This window comes from Colossoma macropomum, unplaced genomic scaffold (genome assembly GCF_904425465.1).
Source record: "Colossoma macropomum unplaced genomic scaffold, Colossoma_macropomum, whole genome shotgun sequence".
In the NCBI taxonomy this organism is placed as follows: Eukaryota; Metazoa; Chordata; class Actinopteri; order Characiformes; family Serrasalmidae; genus Colossoma; species Colossoma macropomum.
In genome coordinates, this window is record NW_023494802.1 from 7,804,514 (window position 1) to 7,827,838 (window position 23,325).

The 23,325-nt window shown below is 37.2% G+C and overlaps 2 protein-coding genes across 2 annotated transcripts in view; one reads left to right on the forward strand and one right to left on the reverse strand.

Moving 5' to 3' along the window:
* The first annotated feature begins 2,535 nt into the window (after positions 1-2,535).
* Positions 2,536-14,549, forward strand: slc26a10 (solute carrier family 26 member 10). The gene is made up of 18 exons (XM_036592360.1): positions 2,536-3,179; positions 4,713-4,823; positions 5,856-6,013; positions 6,169-6,333; positions 6,801-6,953; positions 7,532-7,614; positions 7,731-7,878; positions 8,756-8,869; positions 9,519-9,596; positions 9,689-9,784; positions 9,884-9,990; positions 10,484-10,553; positions 11,473-11,652; positions 11,736-11,793; positions 11,909-11,997; positions 12,071-12,125; positions 12,275-12,381; positions 13,170-14,549. Exons 1-18 carry the CDS (start codon positions 2,915-2,917, stop codon positions 13,203-13,205), a joined length of 2,073 nt encoding a protein of 690 aa, XP_036448253.1. The 5' UTR covers positions 2,536-2,914; the 3' UTR covers positions 13,206-14,549.
* A 3,525-nt stretch (positions 14,550-18,074) lies between these two features.
* The window catches only part of b4galnt1a (beta-1,4-N-acetyl-galactosaminyl transferase 1a), a 32,335-nt gene continuing 27,084 nt past the window's right edge, over positions 18,075-23,325 (reverse strand). Inside the window, exons 10-11 of the mRNA XM_036591940.1 lie at positions 22,324-22,561; positions 18,075-18,955 (exon numbers count right to left, since the gene is read on the reverse strand). Of these exons, the coding sequence (XP_036447833.1) occupies positions 18,744-18,955; positions 22,324-22,561 (450 nt within the window). The 3' untranslated portion in view covers positions 18,075-18,743. The remainder of the gene's footprint in view (positions 18,956-22,323; positions 22,562-23,325) is intronic.

Below are 23,325 nucleotides of genomic sequence, written 5' to 3' on the forward strand. Positions count from 1 at the left end.
CTATTATAAGTCAGAGTACCATCAACTTGATTTTGAACACTACACTGTTAACCAGAACATAGTAATTATAAATTTTATCAAACTCCACAGTCCTATGAATGTCATATTGTGATAATAGTATGATATTACTATATCACCCAGCCCTAGTGGGTTGCTCTGAAGGACAGCAGAGGAGATGCCAGGCATGACTGTTTGAGGCTGAAAGTGTGGCCTCCTGCACGGAGCCCTAACCACATAATAATAATATTTGGGAGGAGTTCATTCATGAGGCCTAATGTTGGGCTATTAACCAAACAAGCCTTTCATTCACATTGAGTCACTCTTTGTTTCTTACTGGGTTGGCCTGTGAGATGGTATCTCCAGCACATTTGTGGGCATTGTTTAGAGGCAGATTATACAGACCGCTGGATTTGTTGGCCGAGTCAGAGTTGCAGTGAGCTCCATCACGTTCACGCTATAGCTTAAACGCAGAAGGACAAACTGTCATCAGTAAGGTCGGACACACTGTACCATTAGAGTTTATCAAGTTCTTTTGAATTTGCTCTGATAATGAGTTTAACAGAGACTCCAGTTTTATGTCACTTTGGCACACTGCTTGGAGACTAGTGCTAGTGGGGTGGAGGGGGGTGTCCAGCCTTCTAGCTACAAACTGTAAAAATGGCTTGTGTGGAAACAAGTAAATTAACTAGTTTTATTCAACCTAAATAAATACTTTGAATGAACAATTATTTCAATCAATGTGAGCCACCCAGAACTCCAGCCCAATTTCTCAGAGTTCTACCCCCTTCCTCAACCATTCTTCCCTCAAACTAACACAAAATGTTGAAGCTGTGGTCTGACCTCGCTAAATATGTACTGCTGATAATAGTAAAACAGTAGTATATCCAAAAATGCCCCAGATGAACCTCTCTGCTTTGAAAGTATTTTAAAAAATGCGTTTTAGGACAAAACCTTTTCAAGACTAGCATAAAACAATGTCTGAGGCTTTAGACCATTCATGTAATAGTTTCCAGTAAAGTAACTTTTAGACATATTAAATGCTTCTGATGTCTCGTTCCTATTACTACTGTTGTGGATAATTCAGACTCAGTTTATCTAGAACGGAGCATTTCACACCAAACCACTCTGAATGATTTTGCTTATATCTATCCATTTGATGATGCAATTTTTTTAAAAATACTGGTGGAATTCCACTATAAAGAATACAGTTTTTTTCAACCAGTCCCTTTCTGCCACATATGTGGCATACAGTCAGTTACTATACACAATAATTTCAATGTTTCCCTCTGATCAATAAAATAAGAAGAAAAAAATATTCTAAACACTATTATAATCGAAATTAATGGGCAGATGCTGAATTAATGGCCTACTATCTTCTAATTTAAGTGAGTTTTGAGTCAGCAGGTCATTTCTGTTCTGTTTCTAAGTACCAACATTATTGTCTACATTAATCCCCTGCATAAAACAGATACAGCACATGGAGATTAAGTTAAAAAATGCTGGTGTATTCTTTTTATCCTTTGAGATCAATGTAACATCTGCTGTTTCTTCTGTTTAATCTACTCTTTACCATTAATAACATGATTTCTCAGTGCTGTTGTTGCTTCTGATACATTTTACCTTGGTCATGCATGTGTCATAACTACTTTAATTAGTTAAAAGGGATACAGCCAAAATTTCTGAATGTATTGCTGACGAGATGTTAGGTTTGTTGGAGATAGCCTCCAACTGCAGGGCCACTACTTTCACTGGCCGAATTGATATTAATTTTGTTATTTTGCATTAATATAATAAAATATTTTTGTCTGAACTCTTATCAAATGATGTGACTCTATGTTGAGCTGCTAGAGAGCAATGAGGGAGGTGGAGGCGTGATTACCTCCTGCTGTGAAAACAATTCACACCTCTCAACAAGACAGACAAACCAGACTGCATCTTTCGCAATGTCAAAGGAAAACTGCCACAAGGAAAAATGAGCATTTTAACACAATGAGAACACTTGCTTGCTCATCTACGAAGACAAAAATCCAGTTTTGTAACTGGAAATATATTTCATCAACGTTATGGAAGAAAAAATGCAAAGCTCAGCTAAAGAACCTCTAAAGCAAATTGCATATGGCTACTCTGAAAAAGCGTTTTAAGTTTAAAACTACTCTAAAAATCAGAGAAACTGGTGACCTCTTATCTTGCCTGTACCTGAACTAAAGCATCAGCTCCACTGCTTTTTCTACTGACAGACTCATCAGAGACAAGTTGCAGTTTGATCAGCGAGGCAAAGCCAACATATATGATTACATCTCCCAAGGCTGCTTTGGTTCTGAACAGCATATTGAAAAACCAGACCGCAATCTATCCCTGCAGGAAATGACCAACTCTAACCGCCACTAAACAGTCATGGTTTGCGGTTACACCTTCACCCTGTAAACAATAGCACTTTGATCCCTGGGTCTTGCACAGAGGTATACATTGTACACTCCTTCACTGAAGGTCACTGAAGAGTTAAGGGCTACCAGGACTGGGGAGGGTTGTGTGTGTGTGTATGTGTCTGCATGTGTTGAAGATGAGGACTGAATATGCATGTCACTTTCATTGTTTGCCTTGTAAGAACCCTTTCGCAGTAGGACCCAGAAGATTGTTCCCATCCATCAGCACTGGACAAGTACACCTTTATGGGGTCTCTGCCAAAACTAGGATGTAAAAAAGGCTCCACAAAGTAGTTCTTCTCAGTTACAGAAAAAAAGCCTCCTGTCAATTGGCTCCAGGCATCTGATAGGAAAACACAATGGTTCCTGATGTCAGACTTCTGACAGCTATATATGAATGGCCAGGTAGCACATCCTTACTGCTCTGAAGCCTCCACACTCTGGATATACAGTCATTTCAACGCAACGAGGCATTTTTTTAAGGGGACACAATGAGCACATCTGTGGCTGTGTACAGGAATATATACACAGAGGACCGTTTCAGGCAAACCTTCGGTACGGAGGCTAAGCCGAGTGGAAAAACTCGCCTCAGAGAGACGCTTTCCAAACCGTGCAGGTGTTCCCGGGAGACGTGCCTTCACCTGTTGAAAGAACGAGTGCCCATTTTCAGCTGGCTGCCAAAATACAGACTCAGGAAATGGATTTTAGGAGATACTGTGGCGGGGTTGACCGTTGGTATACTCCACATTCCCCAAGGTAAAGCCACTTTTGCTGCCTTTGTTGTAGGTTGAGTGTTACATGGCTCGAAATCCCAACGCGGTTATCATCCACCGGCTGGAGTAGCGTAGCTTAGCCGTTAGCTAAGGCAGAGTGATACTGCTTCCATTCGCTCAGATATGTGTGCTGAGGTAACGTTAATATTTTGTTGTGTTTGCAATTTTCTGCGTATTTGAATCGTTTTATATACACCCAAGTATGTTGTGAGGAGACTTTTCTTTCAGTTTGAGTCATTAAAATGGAAAACTTTAACAAAAAAACAAAAACAAAACAAAAACAAAACAAAACAAAACAAAACAAACAAACAAACAAAAAAAATATATATATCAATTCTTCTGCTTAATTGTAAATTCAGTAAACCTGGTCTGAGTTGCCCCAACTTCTTGCCCAACTGAGTTGCCCCAACAGCTTTAGCTAGCATTTAATTTTAGACCAAAATGAGAGGAATATTTTGGTGTAAAATAAAAGTCCTTTATCTTATAAAGCTCCTAACAAACTTCAGTTCCTATGCTGATAGATGCTGGATGTACTAAGTTCCACTGCACTGTTATAAATAAAGGTTCTGTGCAGGTACATTCTTCTTCATTCATCAAGGTACAAACAATGTAAATGTTCCCTCAAAGGTGGTTGAGGTTCCCTCAACCCAATTGTGAACCCTAAATACTTTTTCAGGTGAAAAGTATGTATTTGTACCTTTTCCTAATCTAATGTTTTAAAACAGAACAATAAATAAAAAGCCTGCAGACGAGACGGAGTGTGTGGAGTCAATACAACTTAGAAAATATAATTTCAATGGATTAGAGTGAGTTTAGTACCTTTTTTTCCAGTGTGCAGTTCTGTTTCACTCTGTGCATTTTTTCACTGAAGTAATAAGAGTTGAGGATGCGCTTAGACTACTCTACAGTCCTCTGGTGATTGGCTTAAACTTCTGCACCTCACTCCCCTTTTTATTACTTTGTTACCTGTAAATAGAAGAACACCTTTCCTAGACTGCTTACTTAATGTTGAGTTTTGCATTCAGTCCAGCAATAGTAGCCCTATAAGTTAAGTTTACCTTTAGAGGTATTTGATGTTCAATTGCTTTTTGAAACGTGCATTTGGTGAGGTAACATGGCAATAACTACACAGAAAACTTCATTAGTATGAATGTATGATTAAGCCAAGTAATTAAGTCAATTGAAGATGCAGTCATGTGTTGACAAGACAGTAGGAACTGCAGTCTGTATGAAAATTGTCCATGTCAGTTGTTCATCTCTTTTTACAGTGCAGAGTCTTGTGTCTGTGTTTAACATTATTACACAGGCTAAAGATTTCTGTTGCAGTTCTTTCGCTGCACTATGGATTTGACATCTTTTAGGTTGGCTTCATCATTGGATGTACTTTTGTGTACTTTATAATCATCTTAAATAGAGTGAACACATTTGATGTGGATCAGCATGTCCTATACCTGTGATATTACTCTTATTCCAGTCAGGTGAGTAAAGTCTCACGGTGTGATTTTTTTTTTTTCAGGAATGGCTTTTGCGTTGTTGACATCAGTGGCTCCAATCTATGGCCTTTACACATCATTCTTCCCTGTGGTGCTCTACATGCTCTTCGGGACGGGACGCCATGTCTCCACAGGTAACTCTTTATCAGTACAGTACAGTAGTTTTTTCTGTCAATATGAACTTTTAACCTTTTCACTGTTTTTTTTTATGTATTTATTTTATAGTGCATTGTCATCTACAAAAATTGTCAGTTTAGAGTCTCATGTAACAAATCACAAGTCCAATTAATGAGATCATAACAGGGTAATCACTATTGTAAGAAGTGACATCAACAAGTGAGAGTCAGAACTGCACCAGAGTACAGCAGATCATGTACATCAAGTAATTCAGAGTTTTGTTTGCAGACATATGTAGAAGTTTAAGCAGCCTTGGTCAAATGACATGTTTTGTTGTTTTTTTAAGTAAAAATACATTTTTTGTAGTTCACAATTTCTATGTATATGTTTAACATAACTTTTGCACAGGACACATTTCATGTTTTATTTTTTTTCCCCAGTATGTTAAATTAGTGAAATAAACAGTAATTTTGCATTTAGATGTGCAGACATTTGTTCTCTGTAGAGGATGTCTAAACTTATTTTCCCTTCCCAATCAACAAAAACATGTAATTTGACCAGGGCTGCCCAAATGTTTGTGTTATATTATATACAGTCTATATATTATATACATATATGTGTAGATGTCTATACACTGTAGACTATACATTTTTTTAGATCTTGTAATTGAAGTAGCTGTGCTGTCATTTGTAAGACTTGCACTACATTATTTCAAATGTAAATGTACAGTAAACTAGTAGGAACTGAGTTGCATTACTATTACAGTTGATATGTAAATATGTACAGATTACTGTAAGATTACTGTAATTCCACATATACTGTGCAGCATACAGCAAACATCACAGTAGTGAGTGAGGGCTCAGTTGACTGTAAACTCAAACAGTTGTTATTTTAACTGTTATTTACTGTTAATATGGTAAAATTAATATTAATTCATTTATATGAATAAATATAAGATGACTGGATACTAGTACTGCACTATAATTTTTTAAAAAAATCCAGATTACTTCTAGTTTTACAAAGACTTCTTCATTTTTAAAATTGCACAGGTACTTTTGCTGTGGTGAGTCTGATGACTGGCTCGGTGGTCGAGCAGCTGGTGCCCACTCCTCCTGCTCTGAACTCCAGTAGCATAGAAGCTGGGGAGCTGGAAGCACAGAGGATTGGGGTGGCGTCGGCTATAGCGTTTCTTTCAGGAGTGATGATGGTAAGAAAACAGCTCAACATGTGACACAAGCAGTGTGAAAACATTTCAGTTGTATACTGTATGTGTTATAGGCTGAGCTCGATTGTGGGGGGGCTCAGAAATATGCCCTTGCGTAATGACAGTCTGCCGCCTATGTTTATGGCTTTCGTCCCCAGCTCTGCATGTTTGGTCTGCAGTTGGGCTTCCTTTCCACATACCTATCCGAGCCCATTGTTAAGGCCTTCACCAGTGCAGCCGCCTTTCATGTGACTATCTCGCAGCTGCAGAGCATGCTGGGATTACGGCTTCCTCGCTACACGGGCACCTTCTCTCTCTTTAAGGTTAGATGCTTCGGAAAGACATTATAACACAGAACATAAAATTACATGGAAGAACTATAAGGAGGAGGATAAATCTAAATTTAGGAAATTCTCTAACATAAAGGGGAATTTCATCACTTTTTTAAATATTTCTGCATTATTCAGTTTTTGAGATTTAAACAAATTAATTTAGAGTTGTTTGATGTTTAATTGAAGACAAAATTTACCAACTTGGATATGTTTACAGTGGTGGTGATGTGAACCAGGTGTCACAACGCAAATATATCCATTTTATTAACTATTCAAAACCACCAGTGAATCTACACGTGCCTTTGTGAGTTTTTATTTTGGACAATTTCTGTCGCTTTTGATAGCAACTAAGTATTGAACTGAAATAATTCTCTGAATTTTATTTATGCTGTCAATTTTCAATGAAGTTAAATACAGTCATGCCTGTAAAAGGGTGTCTTGTTAACCATGTTCCACAGACTCTGGCCTCAGTGTTGGAGAACCTACCCCACACTAACCTGGCTGAGCTGCTGATCTCTCTCCTGTGCCTAGCTGTGCTCATTCCAATTAAAGAAGTGAACACACGCTTTCGACAGCGCCTGCGCACACCCATTCCTGTGGAGATTCTCACAGTAAGCCATTCCCCCTCATACAAAATCTAGAATACATTATTACAAATAAAAATGACAAAAAAGGACTATGGACTCCTGGAGATCTGTTTCCTGCAGAGTTCAGTTCTAACCTGCAGCTAATATGCTGCCCTTTTCCCATGCCTGCACTAATGCATCTGATCCAGCCAATCAAAGTCTTCTGAAGAAGTTAATTAGCTGTAGCAGGTGTGGCAGGTTGTGCTTTGAACTATTGTCCACAGGAAGGCAGATGTCCAGGACCAGTATTGGTGACATCTGCCATAAAATAACCATTTTTCTTCTCTGAAGAACATTTAATTGGATGGTTCTTTAAATAAACAATTTAGTAAATTAGGTATGTGGATCCTCTGAGATCCTTTATGTAATGTAAAGATTTTATAACATTTCAAGGATCCCCTGGCACCATATGTCCAAACCAAGAACCATTTAAGGACCTTTATTTTTAAGAATGCGATAAAAACATTCTACTTTCTCATTCATCTTTTCTTGTAATGTTTGGTTTACTTCAAAACCCGGTTGTGCCATTTGCTCTGCTCATATTCTTTTTGTCTGTCCTGTAGGTAATAATTGCCACAGGAGTTGCTTATGCCACCTCTCTCGATTCCACATACGATGTACAGATAGTGGGTCATATTCCAGCAGGGTAACTGTTATTTCTAAATTTTCATTGTTCTTTTATATCTGAAATTACTTTACAACATTGATGGCAATCATGGGGAGTTGTAACATCAACACTATGACTTACACGTTGTTTTGCAGTTTCCCTCGGCCTCGGTTGCCTGCTTTGCAGACAGTGCCAGATATAGCTGGTGACACAGTTGCCATCACGTTTGTAGGCTATGCTGTGTCTGTGTCACTAGCAATGATATATGCTGATAAGCATGGCTATTCTATTCACCCTAATCAGGTAAAGCTTTTCTAAAATTCTTCATTATATATGATATAATGCCATATAATAAAATAAACATAATTATGTGTAATATAATGACCCTGGATAAAAATTGTTATGCATCCCCTTGCCTTAACAACAGTGTTAGTCCTGTCTGGTAAGGATTACACTGTTCTTCCACTAACTGGGTGCACGTTTTAGTTGGAGTTCCTGTGTGTGCCTATTTTAGCATTTCACTTGCAGTTTCTGACTGAGAACTGGGATTGAGATCTCGTGATTTTGCTGGTCATTCAAAGTGTGTTTAATAATATCTGTAGAACCACACAGATTTAGATATATATGCCCTACAGTTGGCATCCAGGGATGTGGGGGTGCTGATGTTGTGTTCTGCTCAGACATGAAGCACCGTTAGTGGAAGAGTGAGCTAAAATGGACATGATCTCTCAAGAAACTGGTGTACTTCTGATAGGATTGGTGCTGTCTTCAAGGCATGGGGATGTGTAAAGTATTAAAGAAGAAATGATGCATGTGACTATTTTTTGTCCATGGAGCAGATTATAATTATAATAGTTATTTCCGACCTAGCAAGGTGATTGGCTGAGAGGCATTCATGAGAATGGCAGCCAGCATATGGACTATTTTTATTATTATTTTTAAAATGTACTTTCATTTGTTGATTTTATGTCATTGTCTCTAAATCTAATAATAAATGACATTTATAAAACCATGGTGTAATTACAGTATACACTCAAGGTCATGCAATACTGTGAGATATTGCCACTGGTGTGCTGATTAACTGCCTTTGTGCCAATATTTCAAGGTAAAGCACACCCTTGTTGCTGCATGTTTATAACTAAAAAAAAGATTTTTTCACATTTTCTCTAATTTATTGCAGGAGTTGCTGGCACATGGGATTTCCAACACAGTGTCTTCTCTCTTTACCTGCTTTCCCAGTTCAGCCACACTGGCAACCACTAACATTCTGGAGAGTGCTGGGGGATACACACAGGTAGCATATGATACCTCATCTAGTGTGGTCATATCATGATGCTCGATGAGGTCCCATTTGCATATTTTTCCCTTCTCACTTTTTACCTGTAGGGCAGCTATTGCAATTAATCTCTAAAAGTGATTCATTGAACCAGGGGAGGTACTGTAATGTAATGTGTTGGATTAGACAGACTAGTTCATATAACATAAATGATCTGTGTAATGTCCGTAAATTTGTGCTCTGATCTATAGTTATTTGTACACAACAGGAAAAAATGCACCTAATTCTAGGCCACAGAAACAGAACATCACCAACTAATTAACTACACACATACATAGTTTGAAAGATTATAATGTAGATTTTCAGTCTGACAAAGGATGCTGAATGTCATATTCTGCATAAATGACATTTAACACTTATCATTATAAATTATTAAATAACAATAGAAGCTTGCTCAGTTGGTAAATGCCAGATATAGGGTAAGGTGATGTAAAGTTCACATTATACTTCATTACAGAATTTGGATCAATATTATATTATTTGCTGTGATAAATCACACCATACATTGAACAATGTCTATTTCAGTTTTGTTATTAAGTTACCTCCCCAGGTAATACTAATCCAACTTGATTAAGGCTTAAGTCTGTTCATTTGTTAAATCTGCTAGCTTTCAGGCCTGTTTACAAGTCTGGTGGTGCTGGTGGTGCTACTGCTCATCGGTCCTCTGTTCTACTTCTTACCCAAGGTAAGGGTCTGCACGGAACCGTATGTACGAAATTATACATCAGTTTAAGCTCAACTGTAGCAGCAGATATATTGTGTTTTTCTCTCCAATAGGCTGTCCTTGCATGTATAAATGTGACCAGCTTGAGGCAAATGTTCCTCCAGTTCCAGGATCTTCCAGACCTTTGGAGAGTTAGCAGGATTGACTTTGTAAGTATTGCACCATTAGTGTGCAACCTTATGTTTAATATTCTGGATATTAATATCAGTGAACATTTAAATGAAGTGTATTTGAAATGTTGTGTACAGATGGTGTGGCTAGTGACCTGGCTGTCCGTGGTGGTGCTCAATGTGGACCTGGGTCTGGCCATTGGAGTGGTTTTCTCCATGATGACTGTTGTTTGTCGCACGCAGAGGTAGCACAACAATTAACAATAGGAATGTCTGCACTGTTGCCATTTTTCTAAAGCGCCAAAAAAAGACCTTTCGGTCACTGACCGAATGAGTCTGTACTACTCACAGATGAGTTGTTATCACTCTAGGCATCAGGGAAGGATAGAATAAGCTCTCCAACTGGAGCAGCCCCATTGAAAGTAAACATCGAGCACATACAGTAATATAATTGCCTGTGTAAATAGAGACTGAAACTACCTAATTAGATTTGTGCATTTATCAGCTACAATAATCATGTTTACTATATCCTCTAATTATGCTTTCCAAAGCTCAGGGGCAGTATGGAAAAAAACTGTGAACTGTGAAGTATCCCTTACAGAACCCCCTGTTCCAAAACATCTCTCTCCTGGAGGATGTATCAATTCCCCATAAGGTTCCCCATAAGAAGAGGGCAAATAAAGTTGAGACATAAATATGTACAGGAACACTTTAAAAACTCTTTTCTCATTTCTGCAGGGCTGGCTGCTCAGTTCTGGGCAGGGCATCCAATACAGAGATCTACAGGCCCATCGACAACCACAATAAGGTGATGCAACATCATAAAATCATGCTAGCAATCTTTTCAATCTTTCCTACCTTTATACTTAAAATATAGAACAGATTATATGCAAATAAATTACAGTACTGTGCAAAATTAATTTCCAAACAGTCTAAAAACCTGTTGACACAAAAATCACTTATATTTGCTCTTGTTTTTTTTTTCAAGATAAAACATTATGTACGTCATTCATTTTTCATGAGATATTTCTTAGATAGAAGATAATCCACTTGCATAAGGAAGGGGGAAGTCTAAGGAAAATAAGTGGAAAAACAAGAGTTTCCAAAACTGGTGTTCCATTTCATCCTTCCACTGTAAGAAGACAGCTTAACGCTGTGAGTCTGAAAGGATGTGAAGCTCTCAAGAAGCTGTAACTGAGAAAAAGAAACAGACAAAACAGAAGAAAATTTGCGCTAGAACACAAAAACTGGACATCTGGAGTAAGGTTTTGTGAACTGATGAGTATAAATTTGTAATTGAAATTATTAGAATCGTGAGAAACCAAGAATGCAACCAACTTCTAAGACTGAGCTTTAGAGATTTCTTTGAAAAGCTGAAGGCAAGTCTTACAAAAAGAATGGACGCTGTAAAAAAGGCAATAAGTGGACACATAAAATATTGTAAAGTTTGGTCTCTGACTTTTGCACAGTACTGCATATGAATCTATATAAATTTCTAGTTCTAGTAGGACTGCACAATATGTTGTTTGTTCATTTTTAGAAAACCAAGAGTTTGGAAGAATAAAGACATTCACATAATCCAGTGTAATTTTAGAATATTGCTAGGCATATTGTGATCACTAAGTAAAGCAGTATGATCACAATAAGGTATTTTGTCCAGCTCAAAGACCTAGTAATGATCAGAGGTAGTTTTCAGGTATTTATGCTCATCCTGTCTTGTGCTCTAGTGTTATGAAGTCCCTGGAGTGAAGATCCTGACCTACAATGGGCCTATCTACTATGGCAATCGCAGTTTCTTTAAGGCAGATGTGAACCAGCTGCTGGGCCTCACCCCTGAGCGTATCCGGTGCCGCGAGAAGGCCAGGAAGGCCCTGGAAAAGAGAGAGAGAGAAGCCATCAGTACAGTGGTGAGATATCAATCACTGCACTCGATTAAATTACTAATCACAACTAGCCACAAAACTTACTTTATTATTTATCTGATTTTCAGGAAAGAGAAGTAGCAAACACATCATTTTCCTCTGAGAATTCTGACTTTTTCAAATCAGGTGAGAAAAAAATGATCTTTAATGTAAGGAATGACTGATGTAACTTTTGGTTTGAAAATCAAAATTGAATATCTGAAAACAAAAAAAAAAGTGGCATTGATTTGTGTCATTGCAGAAATGTCTGAGAATGAAGTCCAGGCAGTACTAATCGATTGCAGCAGTGTTATTTTTGTGGATGTTGCAGGGGCCAAGCTATTCATACAGGTAAGCTGAGCCATCTTATCTTCATTACCTTTGTCTTTTGCAAACAGCTGACTGTGAATTTTGCCTTTTATAGATGTGTGTTGAATGTCAGAAGATGGGAGTGAGGATACACTTAGCAAATTGCAATGGTAAGTCTTATGTTTATGCAAATTGTTTCACATAACGTGTTTAAATTAAAGAAACCTATCCACTGGTCAGAATTCTTAATTATAACCAACTCAAAAATGGAATTTCACAGAATGAAACCCTTTAATGAAGAGATCTTTTGTTTTTATAGAGAGTGTGTTGAAGATTCTCACATCAAGTGGCCTGATGAACTACATGAACCCACAGCACATCTTTGTCACAGTCCATGATGCTGTAGTCTACATTCAGCAGCAGAGGGTATAAATGACTGTTTATTCTGCATCTCCTTTTTTATCGTTTTTTCAGTAACACTTTCATAAGAATACATAACATCTACGTAAACCTTTCATGAAGACTGAAAGAAACCTATATAGATCTGTATAAAGGCTTAATCAAGTAAGCATCAGTTGTCAAGCTTACTGAGCTAAATGACAGCAAAATTGACAAAAGCAGCCTTTATGACTTCTGATGCTTATTGGAATAAGCCTTTCAAAATGTCAGTTGTCATGAAAGGCTTAAGTAGGCATCATATAGCCTTATGAATGCTGCCCTTTCATTAAGTCTTTCTGATTTTTCTATACTGAGCAAAACTGGATGATCCTGTCAAGTATTTGAAGAAATACAACAGTGTTTTCCCAGCTAATCTCTGTCTGCTGCATCTTTATCATACCAGTGATTACAGTGGAGAGTAATTAGGATGTATTTCCTTTGTCTGAAAACCCATTGACTTGAACCTCACTAAAATGAGCCATTGGTTTCAGCTTTCCAATTCTGGATTTATATCTCAAAAATACGCATTTACTGACAATTCAGCAACTGACTATTGGCTTCTGTTGTGTGTTTTGAGTCAGTCAGTGTTCTGTTTTTTTCTAAGTACATGGAAGTGCATCAAAAAGATTGTCCTCATTAATAGACAGTTGCTACAGATGTGTCAGACTGGATTGAAAGGGGTGAACTTTTAGTATAGTCGGTAAACTAGAACTTGGGTGTAAGTGAGTTTATCATGATTGGCATTATTTTTATTGTTTCCTCTTTTTGTTTCACAGGAGAAGCCTTCAGAAAACACCATGATTTGGGTGTGAATGCCTAAATCGTCACTGAATGGAGTGAATCCAGACTTCAATTTAACACTCTGTCCAAGAGCTTTGGATTTGGAAACTCCATTTCGGATAGCCACTATGATTTTTAGCTGTTTCTATCTTAAATAGAAATATTACTTTAGAGCATACAGCTGCCGTTAAAATACACTTTAGCTTCCAGTGGGGAACCGTCAGAGCCTTCTAGGCCTTCTGAGAAGGCCTAATAATTTCTGTGAAATAAAAATATGTTTGTAATTTTTAATTCATTTTTTATAATACAGTCATCATGCTTGTTGTATTTAAACTCTACAAGTGTTGTAGTAGTACCTTTATTTTCATATTTTGACTGGAAACAAAGGGGTTAATTTCTTGAAACGCCCAATGGAAAATGATCCAATCAGGATTTTTTCTCTGTGGTATCCAGGCAGATACGGCTAATCGAGTTCTCCCATTGCTTAGGATTTCAGGAGCTTAACTGAAGGTCTGTGCTGTCAGATTAACAACTAATATAATTTCGATTTAGAAAGGGTGGATCCCAGGTTTCCTGGAAGTCCTAAATATGTTTGTCAATTATTAGAAATGGAAAATAGTATCAGCTCTATGCCAAGAATTTTTACTAAAGGATTCATTGTGAAACTGCTACATACAAAGTATAATATATATTAATGTTTGTTACAAGTTTCAGATAAAACATGGAAAGTCTTTTAACAAACTTCAATATACATGTTTAATCTAACAGCCAAAAAAATGAATGTGAATTGCTGTTTGCTTAGTGCTAAAATATTACTAGAATCCCATATGGGTGCCAAATGTTGAAGTTAATGAGCTGAATTGAAGGCTTAGCTCTTATAGTCACGGTTCGCCACTGGTAGCTTCACAGTTGGTTTGTTCAGACTCTTATACTTGATGGAAAGCCATGCATTGAAACTCACTTTGATGCTGGTGGGAGCTAATGAAGTTTTGCACTATTGCCCCAAGTCTGTATGAAGCACAAATACAAACACATCCTGAAATACACAACTACTGTATATACTCATGTACACCAGAACATGCACAGGCATTCATGTGCACACACAGATCATCGATCTGTGCCTGTATGGTTTTTAGTTTTCATATTTAGCCCTATAATTCTGTTGTTTCTTATGTTTGAATGCTGGAAAAATCATGATCATTACTTAGGAGTATTTATTTATTTCTGTTTCATAATGTTATGTGTAATTGATCATAAATATGTGAAGAAAGATGCACTGAATGTCCAAAATATATTTGAATGGAATGATACCCTTCACTATCAATGGGCCTCATTCAGCAATATCTTCCTAAGATTTTTTTTACATTTGTACTTGAGAAAGGTCCTAAGAGAAAGTCTACGTCAGATTCATGACGTGTTCTTAAACTGCAGGATTGTTCTCACCTTTGTGCTCTTGAGTGTGTGTAGATTCTGTTCTTACCTTGGAACAAATCCCAGATACACTGGTGAATGTCAGAATCTTAGTAAAAACTGCATAAGTGGGTTTTCAGAAGAAATTTCTTACTAAGAATGGTTGGTGAATGAAGCCTAATGTTTTTTCTTGTTCATAACACAGCATCAGTACAGTACAATAGTAAGGTAAGCACACGAGTAAAGAGCAAAATCAATGATCAGCAATTATAATTTTTTTTTAATACTCTGTTCTTTCATTGTTTAAATAAAACAACAGATGCAGTATTTTGCAATAAACCTTGTTTTTCCCACTTGTATGACTTCATTTAAAAACAACACAGACATGTTAAACATCTAACACTGTTCTCAGCAGTGACAAACATATCTACTGATATGCCACCTCAGTGTTGGTGTCACTGCTGAAAACAGTCAACTAATCAATATATGGTCTGTGGTGGTCCGAGCCCTGGCCATGTAAAGGATTAAATAGTTAACCTTTGTCCTGCAAATCAAATCACAGACATACTTTACCAACAGACATCTCTTTATCTAAGAGAACACGTCTCAAAGGATGGTGTGACATTTTATGTGTATACATGGACTCCTTTTTATTTTTATTTTCTTTTTATTCTTTTCATAACCCTTCCATAAGCTGTTTTCCTTCTATAAACTGCTTTTCTGTAAAGCTGCTGTGAGACAACACTAGTTGTAAAAAGCACTATGCAAACAAATGTTTGTTGTTGTTGTTGTAAAGGGCCCATGGGAAAACTAAGCCTTTTTTAAGAAGAGATTGGTGAATGACGGAATCTTTGCTAAAGCTTTAAAATGCAACAATCCTTCTTCAGTCCATTTATGACAAAGAAAGTTCCAAAACGGCATGTTTGGAAAATGATGTCAGAAAAACAATGCATTTAATAAAAAAAAATCTAGAGCTGTTTAGCCTTGCCCATGTTAGAATTATATGTGATTCAGCCCTGACTGCTTTTTGAATGAGGCGCAGTACAGAGCTGCCTCCCTTACGAAAAAAGTATAATTAAAGTTAATTTTATTAGGTGAACTTAAATAAAGTTCAAGTATATTTCTCAAGTATTCTTTATGTAGGAAGTATACTTATATCAGTGTACTGGTAGTGTACTTGTAAGTGTACTATTTTATTACTATCTGAGGCTTAAATTGGACTATTTTTTAGTTTATGAAAGTATGCTTTTAAGTTTTCAATAAGTGTAAGAGTAGTCAACTTTGAGTACACAACTAGTTTACATATAAGTTTTATTTTGCACTGCATCTATAGTGTGAATACACTAAAAGTGAACCTACAGGTGTACTGAACTTATAAGGAAAGTGCCAGTTTAATAGTTTATATATTGCAAGTATACTTGTACATTTTCTTTAAATGAACAATGTAGAACTTGCTATATGTATACTACTAGGTTTCTATTTAAGTATTATTTTTATACTTGAAATATACCTTTAACAGTACTTTAAGTAGACTTGAAGTTAACTAATGTAAACACTCATAAAAATTCATGTAAAAATTCATTCATTCAAAAAGACATGCTCAGGATAAGAAACACATTTATTTTCTTTATAAATAAAAATTTTCAAATATTGTATTTGATGCCAAAATATAAGAACACAACAACTCAAATCAACATTCCAGATCAAAACAAAATCCAACATACAAACACAGTCTTTAGAGAAGTTTGATATTAGAATTTGTGGGCATGCAACCTCTCAGAAATCAGTCCCTGGCTGCCCACAAACAGGTTGTACTTCTCTACGATTCACATTATAGATCAGTTCCACAAATGTACTATTTACTCTAAACTATTCCACCCCAAACAAGCCAAGTATACTTAAACTTTATGTATAAGGCAAGCATATGTACTTATACTTAAGTATATCTTAAACAAAAGATAAAGTATAAAAAGAAAAATTCAAGAAAATAAATATGTTCCTTTTAGGAACAGAACAGGCCTGATTCACCTCCACAGGTACTTACAAAGCACTACTGAACTACTCTCACAGATGTGCAGTGTGTTCTGTCTTATTGTGCTGAAATGTACAGCACATCAGCAGGGCTGTGTTAAAGCTCTGTATTTGAAATGCACTTCATTCAAATGTTGCTGAATTTCTACTGACAGTCAGAGCTCACATTGTTTGTTTGGCACACTGAAATGACACACTGCCCTCTACTGTTGCTTTGCCACAATTAGTGATCTACTGCGGACCACCTCCACACGAGCCATTACCTTGACCTGATAAAATTAATGCAGAGTTCAAAACCGGGCCACAAAATTAATTATTTTCCTGCTTGATGTTGGATGCCCATATTTTTTTTCCAGGGTGATTTTCAAAGAAGCCTCCAGACACTGCACCCTCTGGGTTTTCCTTTTAAAGCTCAAGGAGTACTTTACTAATTGGCAGGATGGAATGTAGTCCACATCAATTACTGTGTGTGTTATAAGACCGTCCAACTGCTCCTCTCAGCCACTCCTGCATCTCTCCTGCTGCTACACGAATCCACCACAAACTAGGCTGCTTAATCCTTCATACTACTGATTTTAGCATAGCATGCCAAGGTTTGTCTATTTGATTATACTTCTCTCTCTCTCTCTCTCTCTCTCTCTCTCTCTCTCTCTCTCTCTATATATATATATATATATATTATTTCCACATGAATCCTATCCTACACAATTTTGCCCTTCTTTTATCTCTTTTTATCTTATTCTGTACACTTTCGAATTGAGTAAATTGTAAATTCAGTGGATTACTTTTTCAGTGTAGGTCTAAATACACAATAAAAACATGAAGCAGCCAATCAGAACAGAGGTCATTTACAAATATCTTAAAGTATACAGTCCAAAAAAAACTAGACTTCAGGCTTCAGGAGAAAAATGATTTCACTTACTCAAAATAAAACAAATAAAACAGTAAGGGAGAAGTAAAAGTAGTTGCTTATCATTGCTATTGTGAAAACACTTTATATCGCTTCTTTTGTTGTATTCATTTATTTGTTTATTTGTTTGTTTGGGTGGTTTGAAAATGCCAGCTGCCCTTGGCATTGTATAAAACTTTTATATCTGAATGACCAAAAGAAATGGTGCAAAATTATGAGATATCTTGTTACATCAACTTTTGTAAATTTAAAAAGAAATTTTGTCCTTTGTGGTATTAAAACATTAAAATACGCAATGACAAAGAGGGAAAAGGAGCCAACCTACAGGCAGATTAAGCATAGGAAGTTAATAGCTGTGTATGTATTAGTCTCTCTGTGATCATCAGTCTGGATTTAGTTTAGCTTCAATCTCGTCTTACTCCACCTTTATTAGATTATTGAGCTGTATTACAGTGGTTTGAAACTTTTGAAACTATTTGAAACTTGACCTTTTATTTTATTTGACTTGATAAGTATTGTTTATTTGCTGAGTTTCACATATTAGAAAAAAATATTCAATGTGTTAAACTCACCAAATAGACAGTAACTGTGAATTTAAGCGTGCAGGTGTGCTCTCTGTAGAGGACGTGTGAACTTATTTTTACCAAAACATTTGACCAGGGGTGCCCAAACATATCACTATATGTGCTGAACTACATTTAAGGTTTTATGTTCTCTTGAATTTGCACTTCATTTGTGTAACAGGAACTGCATAACATGTTCAACTGGAAGTCGCATTCACTCACATTCACTGCTAATTTAGAAAATAACAGATTTTTCCATTTAGTTTAGTTATGCATAAACAGAGGACAAATATACACATATATATACTGATGGTCTACTGCCATCTTGTGGGCAATGTTGAACATTACTACATCAAAAGGAAAAATAACAATAGAAAAAAGTTGATAAAAAATAGAAGTGGTAGCAAAAATGTGTACATTCTGCAAATTTGATTATAAACAGTTACTCCATAGCAAAGAAATAAATATGTATACCTCACATGCCACCATCTTTGGTCCAGGTTGACATGAAGCGTAAATTCTTGTTTCACAGTTCATGAGTAAATAGTGCAGAATTCTCCAGGCATCATCTGTACCACTTCACTTAAGGCAATGTCTTCACGCACTCTGAAAAAAGACTTCTAGCAAATACTGAGAAGCTCTTAAAGAGTTTATCATCAGCCATTGCTGGTTTTGCATTTGAAGTGGTTCTTGAAGTAAAACAGAGTGTTTTGGATGTTGGAGGCCGCCTGATAGCGGAACTTGGAATATGCTTCATCAGTCTTTGACTGTCCCCACGGCAACATTGCTTTGATCTTCGATGCATGATTAACTATGACATCATCACAAGAACCCACATGGAGAGAGCCGAGGCCATCGATGAAAAATTCTACACAGGGAGGAGAAATTACAGTCAGAAATGTGATGAATGAACCTTTTTAAAAGCAAAACATCATCAGCTGCAGTCCTAGAAGGTCAGAGTCCAAGTGAGTTCCATGCTTAAAGTGCACCTACTCTACCTAACTTAGCTATGTTTACATTACAGAGCTGAGGAGGCGCCAAACATGTTGTGCTTCAACAACAGAGCTATGTGAATCTTTACAAATCAAGTTTGAACCACTTTAACATGTGGTCCTAGACTGGATACAGAGCCAAATCATGACTATAGCTCAGATCAAAATTCCCCAGAAGAAATACAGACAGGAGACAAATTCAATGCAGAGAAAAGTAACGAGTGTAGATGCTTCCAGACAGGTGCACTGCAAGATACAATTAAGCCAGCAACATTCTGCCACTCTGCAGAAGGGGTGTCAAACTCCACCACTAAATGTGGGACAGCTGTGTTTTTATTTTATTTTTACTTAAAATTTTGCCTTGACCCCAACTGACTATTGTTTATTTAAAATATGCCAACAAGTACAACAGCAAACTAGAAAGGAAAAGTTTGTCAACAAACTAAGTTGGCTTGAAAAAGGCAGCTAATTGCGTTAAAACGTTAAAATGGTGGAAGACTGCTGATGGTTGCTAAAACGTTGCTAGGCAGTTACTACGGTATCCAAGGTGGATAGTAATGTGTTGCTAGGTGCTACGTTAAACTGCTACCTTAAATCCACTGCCACCTTAAATTCAGTGCCACCTTAAATGTAATCATAACTTAAATTCACTGCCACCTCAAAGTTACTGATTCCTGAAAATTTACTGCCACCTTAAATTTAGTGCTACCTTAAATGCAGTTCCACCTTAAATTCAACTATTACCTTAAATTCACTGCCTCTTAAATTCAGGGCTGCCTTAAATGCAAGTCTAACTTAAATGCAGTGTCACCTTAAATTCTCTGCCACCTTACATTTACTGATACGTTAAATTTACTGCCACCTTATTTTCAGTGCCACCTTAAATGCAATTCCACTTTAAATTCAGTGCTACCTTAAATGCAGTGCCACCTTAAAGTCACTGCCACCCTAAATTTGCTGATACATTAATTAGCTGCAGATAATTGTTTTAAATGTCCCCAATGTACAGTATGTTTTTTAAAACTGCCCATTCACTTGAACTAGACACCTGACATCTCTTTTTTGTTGCTGTCCTATACATTGTTGTTGGGGAGGGGGTGGGAGCACACACCGGGAACTGTAGTGCAGCTCACTGTGAAATGGGCTACTACTAATAAAAAATTAAAATAAATTTGCAGGCTGAATAGGACTGTGCCACAGGCCTGACTTGGCCTGAAGGCCTTGCCTTTGACACATGGGCTCTGCAGCAACTAGTGCATTAGTGTAAGGAAAAACAGCAGCTGTTCCTCAGGTGTCTGAAAATGTCAATGCAGGACATGAACAGACTGTATCAACAATAACAGTCCCTCCACAGCTACATAGAGAGGGATATTATAGTAGGTCTGCAGTGCATAAACCCTTCATTACAAAGACGACTGCGCATTTAAAAGTTCAGTGGTGTTAAAACATCAGCACTGGTCTACAGACATGCAGAAAAAAGTGAATTGGTCAGATGAGTCATCCTTCCATATTATGTTTCACAAGCAGGCGAGTGCACGTGCAACGAACACCAAGAGAGAACAGAATAGACCTGAATGCTGTCCGATGGCTCTGTTATGTGGTGAGGAGGATTTAGCAGGCTTTGTTTGGGTCCATCTTCCCCTTTAGAGGGCAAGGTCACTACAAATCTTGGCCCTCATCCACAGGGGTCACTGAACGGTTTGATGAGAATCAGTGATCAGTGTATAGCAGAAGCTATGGCCTTCACAGTCACCTCAACCCAGCTGATTATCCTATGGGAAAACACCAGCTGAGGGACTATCTTGCAAAAATAGTGTTCCAGTCCTCCAGTAGTTCCACAGAATCTAGTAAAACTGCTCAGGTGGCTCGTAGTGGCCCAAAGTCTTACTAAGACACTTTATGGATTTTCCTTTAATTTGTCATCCGTCTGTATTTTAATAACTTCTTTTTTCTACTCTTACTTGTAATCATCGTGAGAATTTATCAAATTTCTTCTGTTTATGGAATGTGGCTCCTGAGAAACAACACTTCATTAAAATATTGTCTCATGGCTAAACTTTTGTGTCTGACTCATCTCACCCCAGTCCAATCTTAATATTTGGATAAAGCAGGATTTTTTATTTTCTGACAGTACCACCCATAATTTATTTCATTTCCAGTCAAAATTACATTTTTCAATAGCTCCAAATTTCACTCTTAGACGTTGTTTGCTTTTTCTGTTTCTAACGATCCTAGTTCACATTTAAAGATGTTGACTCTGGGGGGGAAAGTCCATTGTTCTGAACAAATGATCTGTTTTGCTGTGTGTGGTGCCATGCGTGTGTTTGCTGTAAAAGCTGTACCCGGGACATTCTGTTCATTTTATTTCTGTCTGTCTCAATATGGTCACTTCTGTCACACTTATGCTTTGTTGCTTCTATTGTTGGCAACTGACTAAAGTGCCTGAGCCTATATAACCACCACTAGGTCAAGGGATCCTTGGGTCAGTTTGTCTGTGAAACTGAACGCAGAAGGAAAAAAAAAGATTTTCCAGACACAAGGCCGACACACCAGGAATTTGATTTACTTTTTTTTTTTTTTGTCTATTTCTTTCTTGACTACTGAGCTGTGTTCTCACAGTGGAAGAATGAACAGAAACACCTGTGAATTTTTCAGATCTGAATCCAGAGTGGAGCTTGATTTTCTCCTCTTTCTCAAAGATAAAAGTTTTAAGTGCTGTTTATCTGATGGGGACAGTTTTCGTGGTCTACCAGCTCTTGCATGGTTGTTAGGAGTCCACTTTCACTTAAACTTTTAAACATTTTTTAACTCCTGTTTTTTCACTTATTTTTGACTTTTGCCTTCTTATTGCAAGTGTATCATCTTCTATGTAACTTCCTTAGGAATATCTCCTTACAAATGATGCCTGTTTTGACTGTAAAGTAAATAAAAGGGTGGTCTCTGACTTCCGCACATTATATTTTTTGGGGTATTTTTTAACACATACATATAACCGTGCTTGCTCAGATTACTCATCATTCAGTGTCGTTATTTTCAAAAAGTATGTGTATGCGAGTTCTTTCTGAGCACAGTCCTGCTCACACTAATGATAGTGTTCTATAAGTGTATTAAGTGTAATTTATTAAGGTACTGTTCTAAACCCACAATTTCACACTAAATCCTCAACATACACGGTTTCACTGATATTGTAAGGAAAAAAAGCAGAGCTACATTGAGGCACTTTATTTTACAATAAACCACTCACCTAGGTGGGCAGCCCGTGCCAGGCGAGGGTCAAAACCCACTTGACGCAGCTTGTCAGTTCGAGCCATAAAGAAATTTATGACCGCATCTGTGACCACACAATTAGGGAATCCCTCAATGATGTGATAGAAGCCCCTCCTTATGTGTAAACAATCGCCCTCTTCTCCACCTTCATCTGTTGAGATGGTGTGCCGATAGGTGGCAGTGTAGCCGGTTACCTCCCGCACTGCCCCTCCTACCTGCACACACAAACACATACACACACAGATCCGGTCATAAAGGTCAGCTGAAGGATGTATTTACTAAGCAAATGTTCTGAAATGGGGTGGAATGTTTTCACTCCATTTACAGGTGGTTCAGCGTTGCTCTTCAAGCTGTGTTGGTTGGTAGGGTGTGTCAGAAGTGTCAGTGGCACCAAGAGATTGTTTGATGTTTCCCAGCTTTTATCAATGGTAAATGATAAGACAATAAATTGCTTTGTTTCTGTAAGTGACAATTCTACATATATTGTGACTTCATTGTAAAAGAATTACATATTAAACCTATAAAATCTCAGACTTTTTACATCCTATATGTAAACTGAATACTATTTATTTTATAGGAGTGAACTGAAGCCTGGAACCACTTACACATTCTGGCCAGTTAAAGGGGAAGTCTACTGATTTTGCAAAATTACTTCATTAAATGGTTCAGATGTAAACAAAATCATTCAGAGTGGTTTGGTGTAGAAATGTGCCTTTCTAGAGAAATTGACCAAGTCAGAACACTACACTACAAATTCACCATTTTATCTGCTATCCAAAATGACCAGAGCTCACATGTGTCATAGGTCACGCTGATAATGGTAAAATCCTACTAAATTAAAAAAAAAAAAAAAACCATTTTCTTTGGGTACTATTTTTGCCTTACAGCGCCCTGCATGTATCTCACCGTCCCGCTGTTTTTCTTTCAGTTGCCATTCCAAGAAACTGGAATCAAGTTAAGAAACATTTGTGAGTGAAAT

Bases quoted from the DNA above. Each gene is read 5' to 3' on its own strand.
- slc26a10 (XM_036592360.1), top strand. From the start codon at position 2,915: ATGAGCACATCTGTGGCTGTGTACAGGAATATATACACAGAGGACCGT. The intron at 7,615-7,730 runs GTAACTGTTATT...GTTGTTTTGCAG, and splicing joins GTGGGTCATATTCCAGCAGG to TTTCCCTCGGCCTCGGTTGC. The intron at 11,653-11,735 runs GTGAGATATCAA...TCTGATTTTCAG, and splicing joins GAGAAGCCATCAGTACAGTG to GAAAGAGAAGTAGCAAACAC.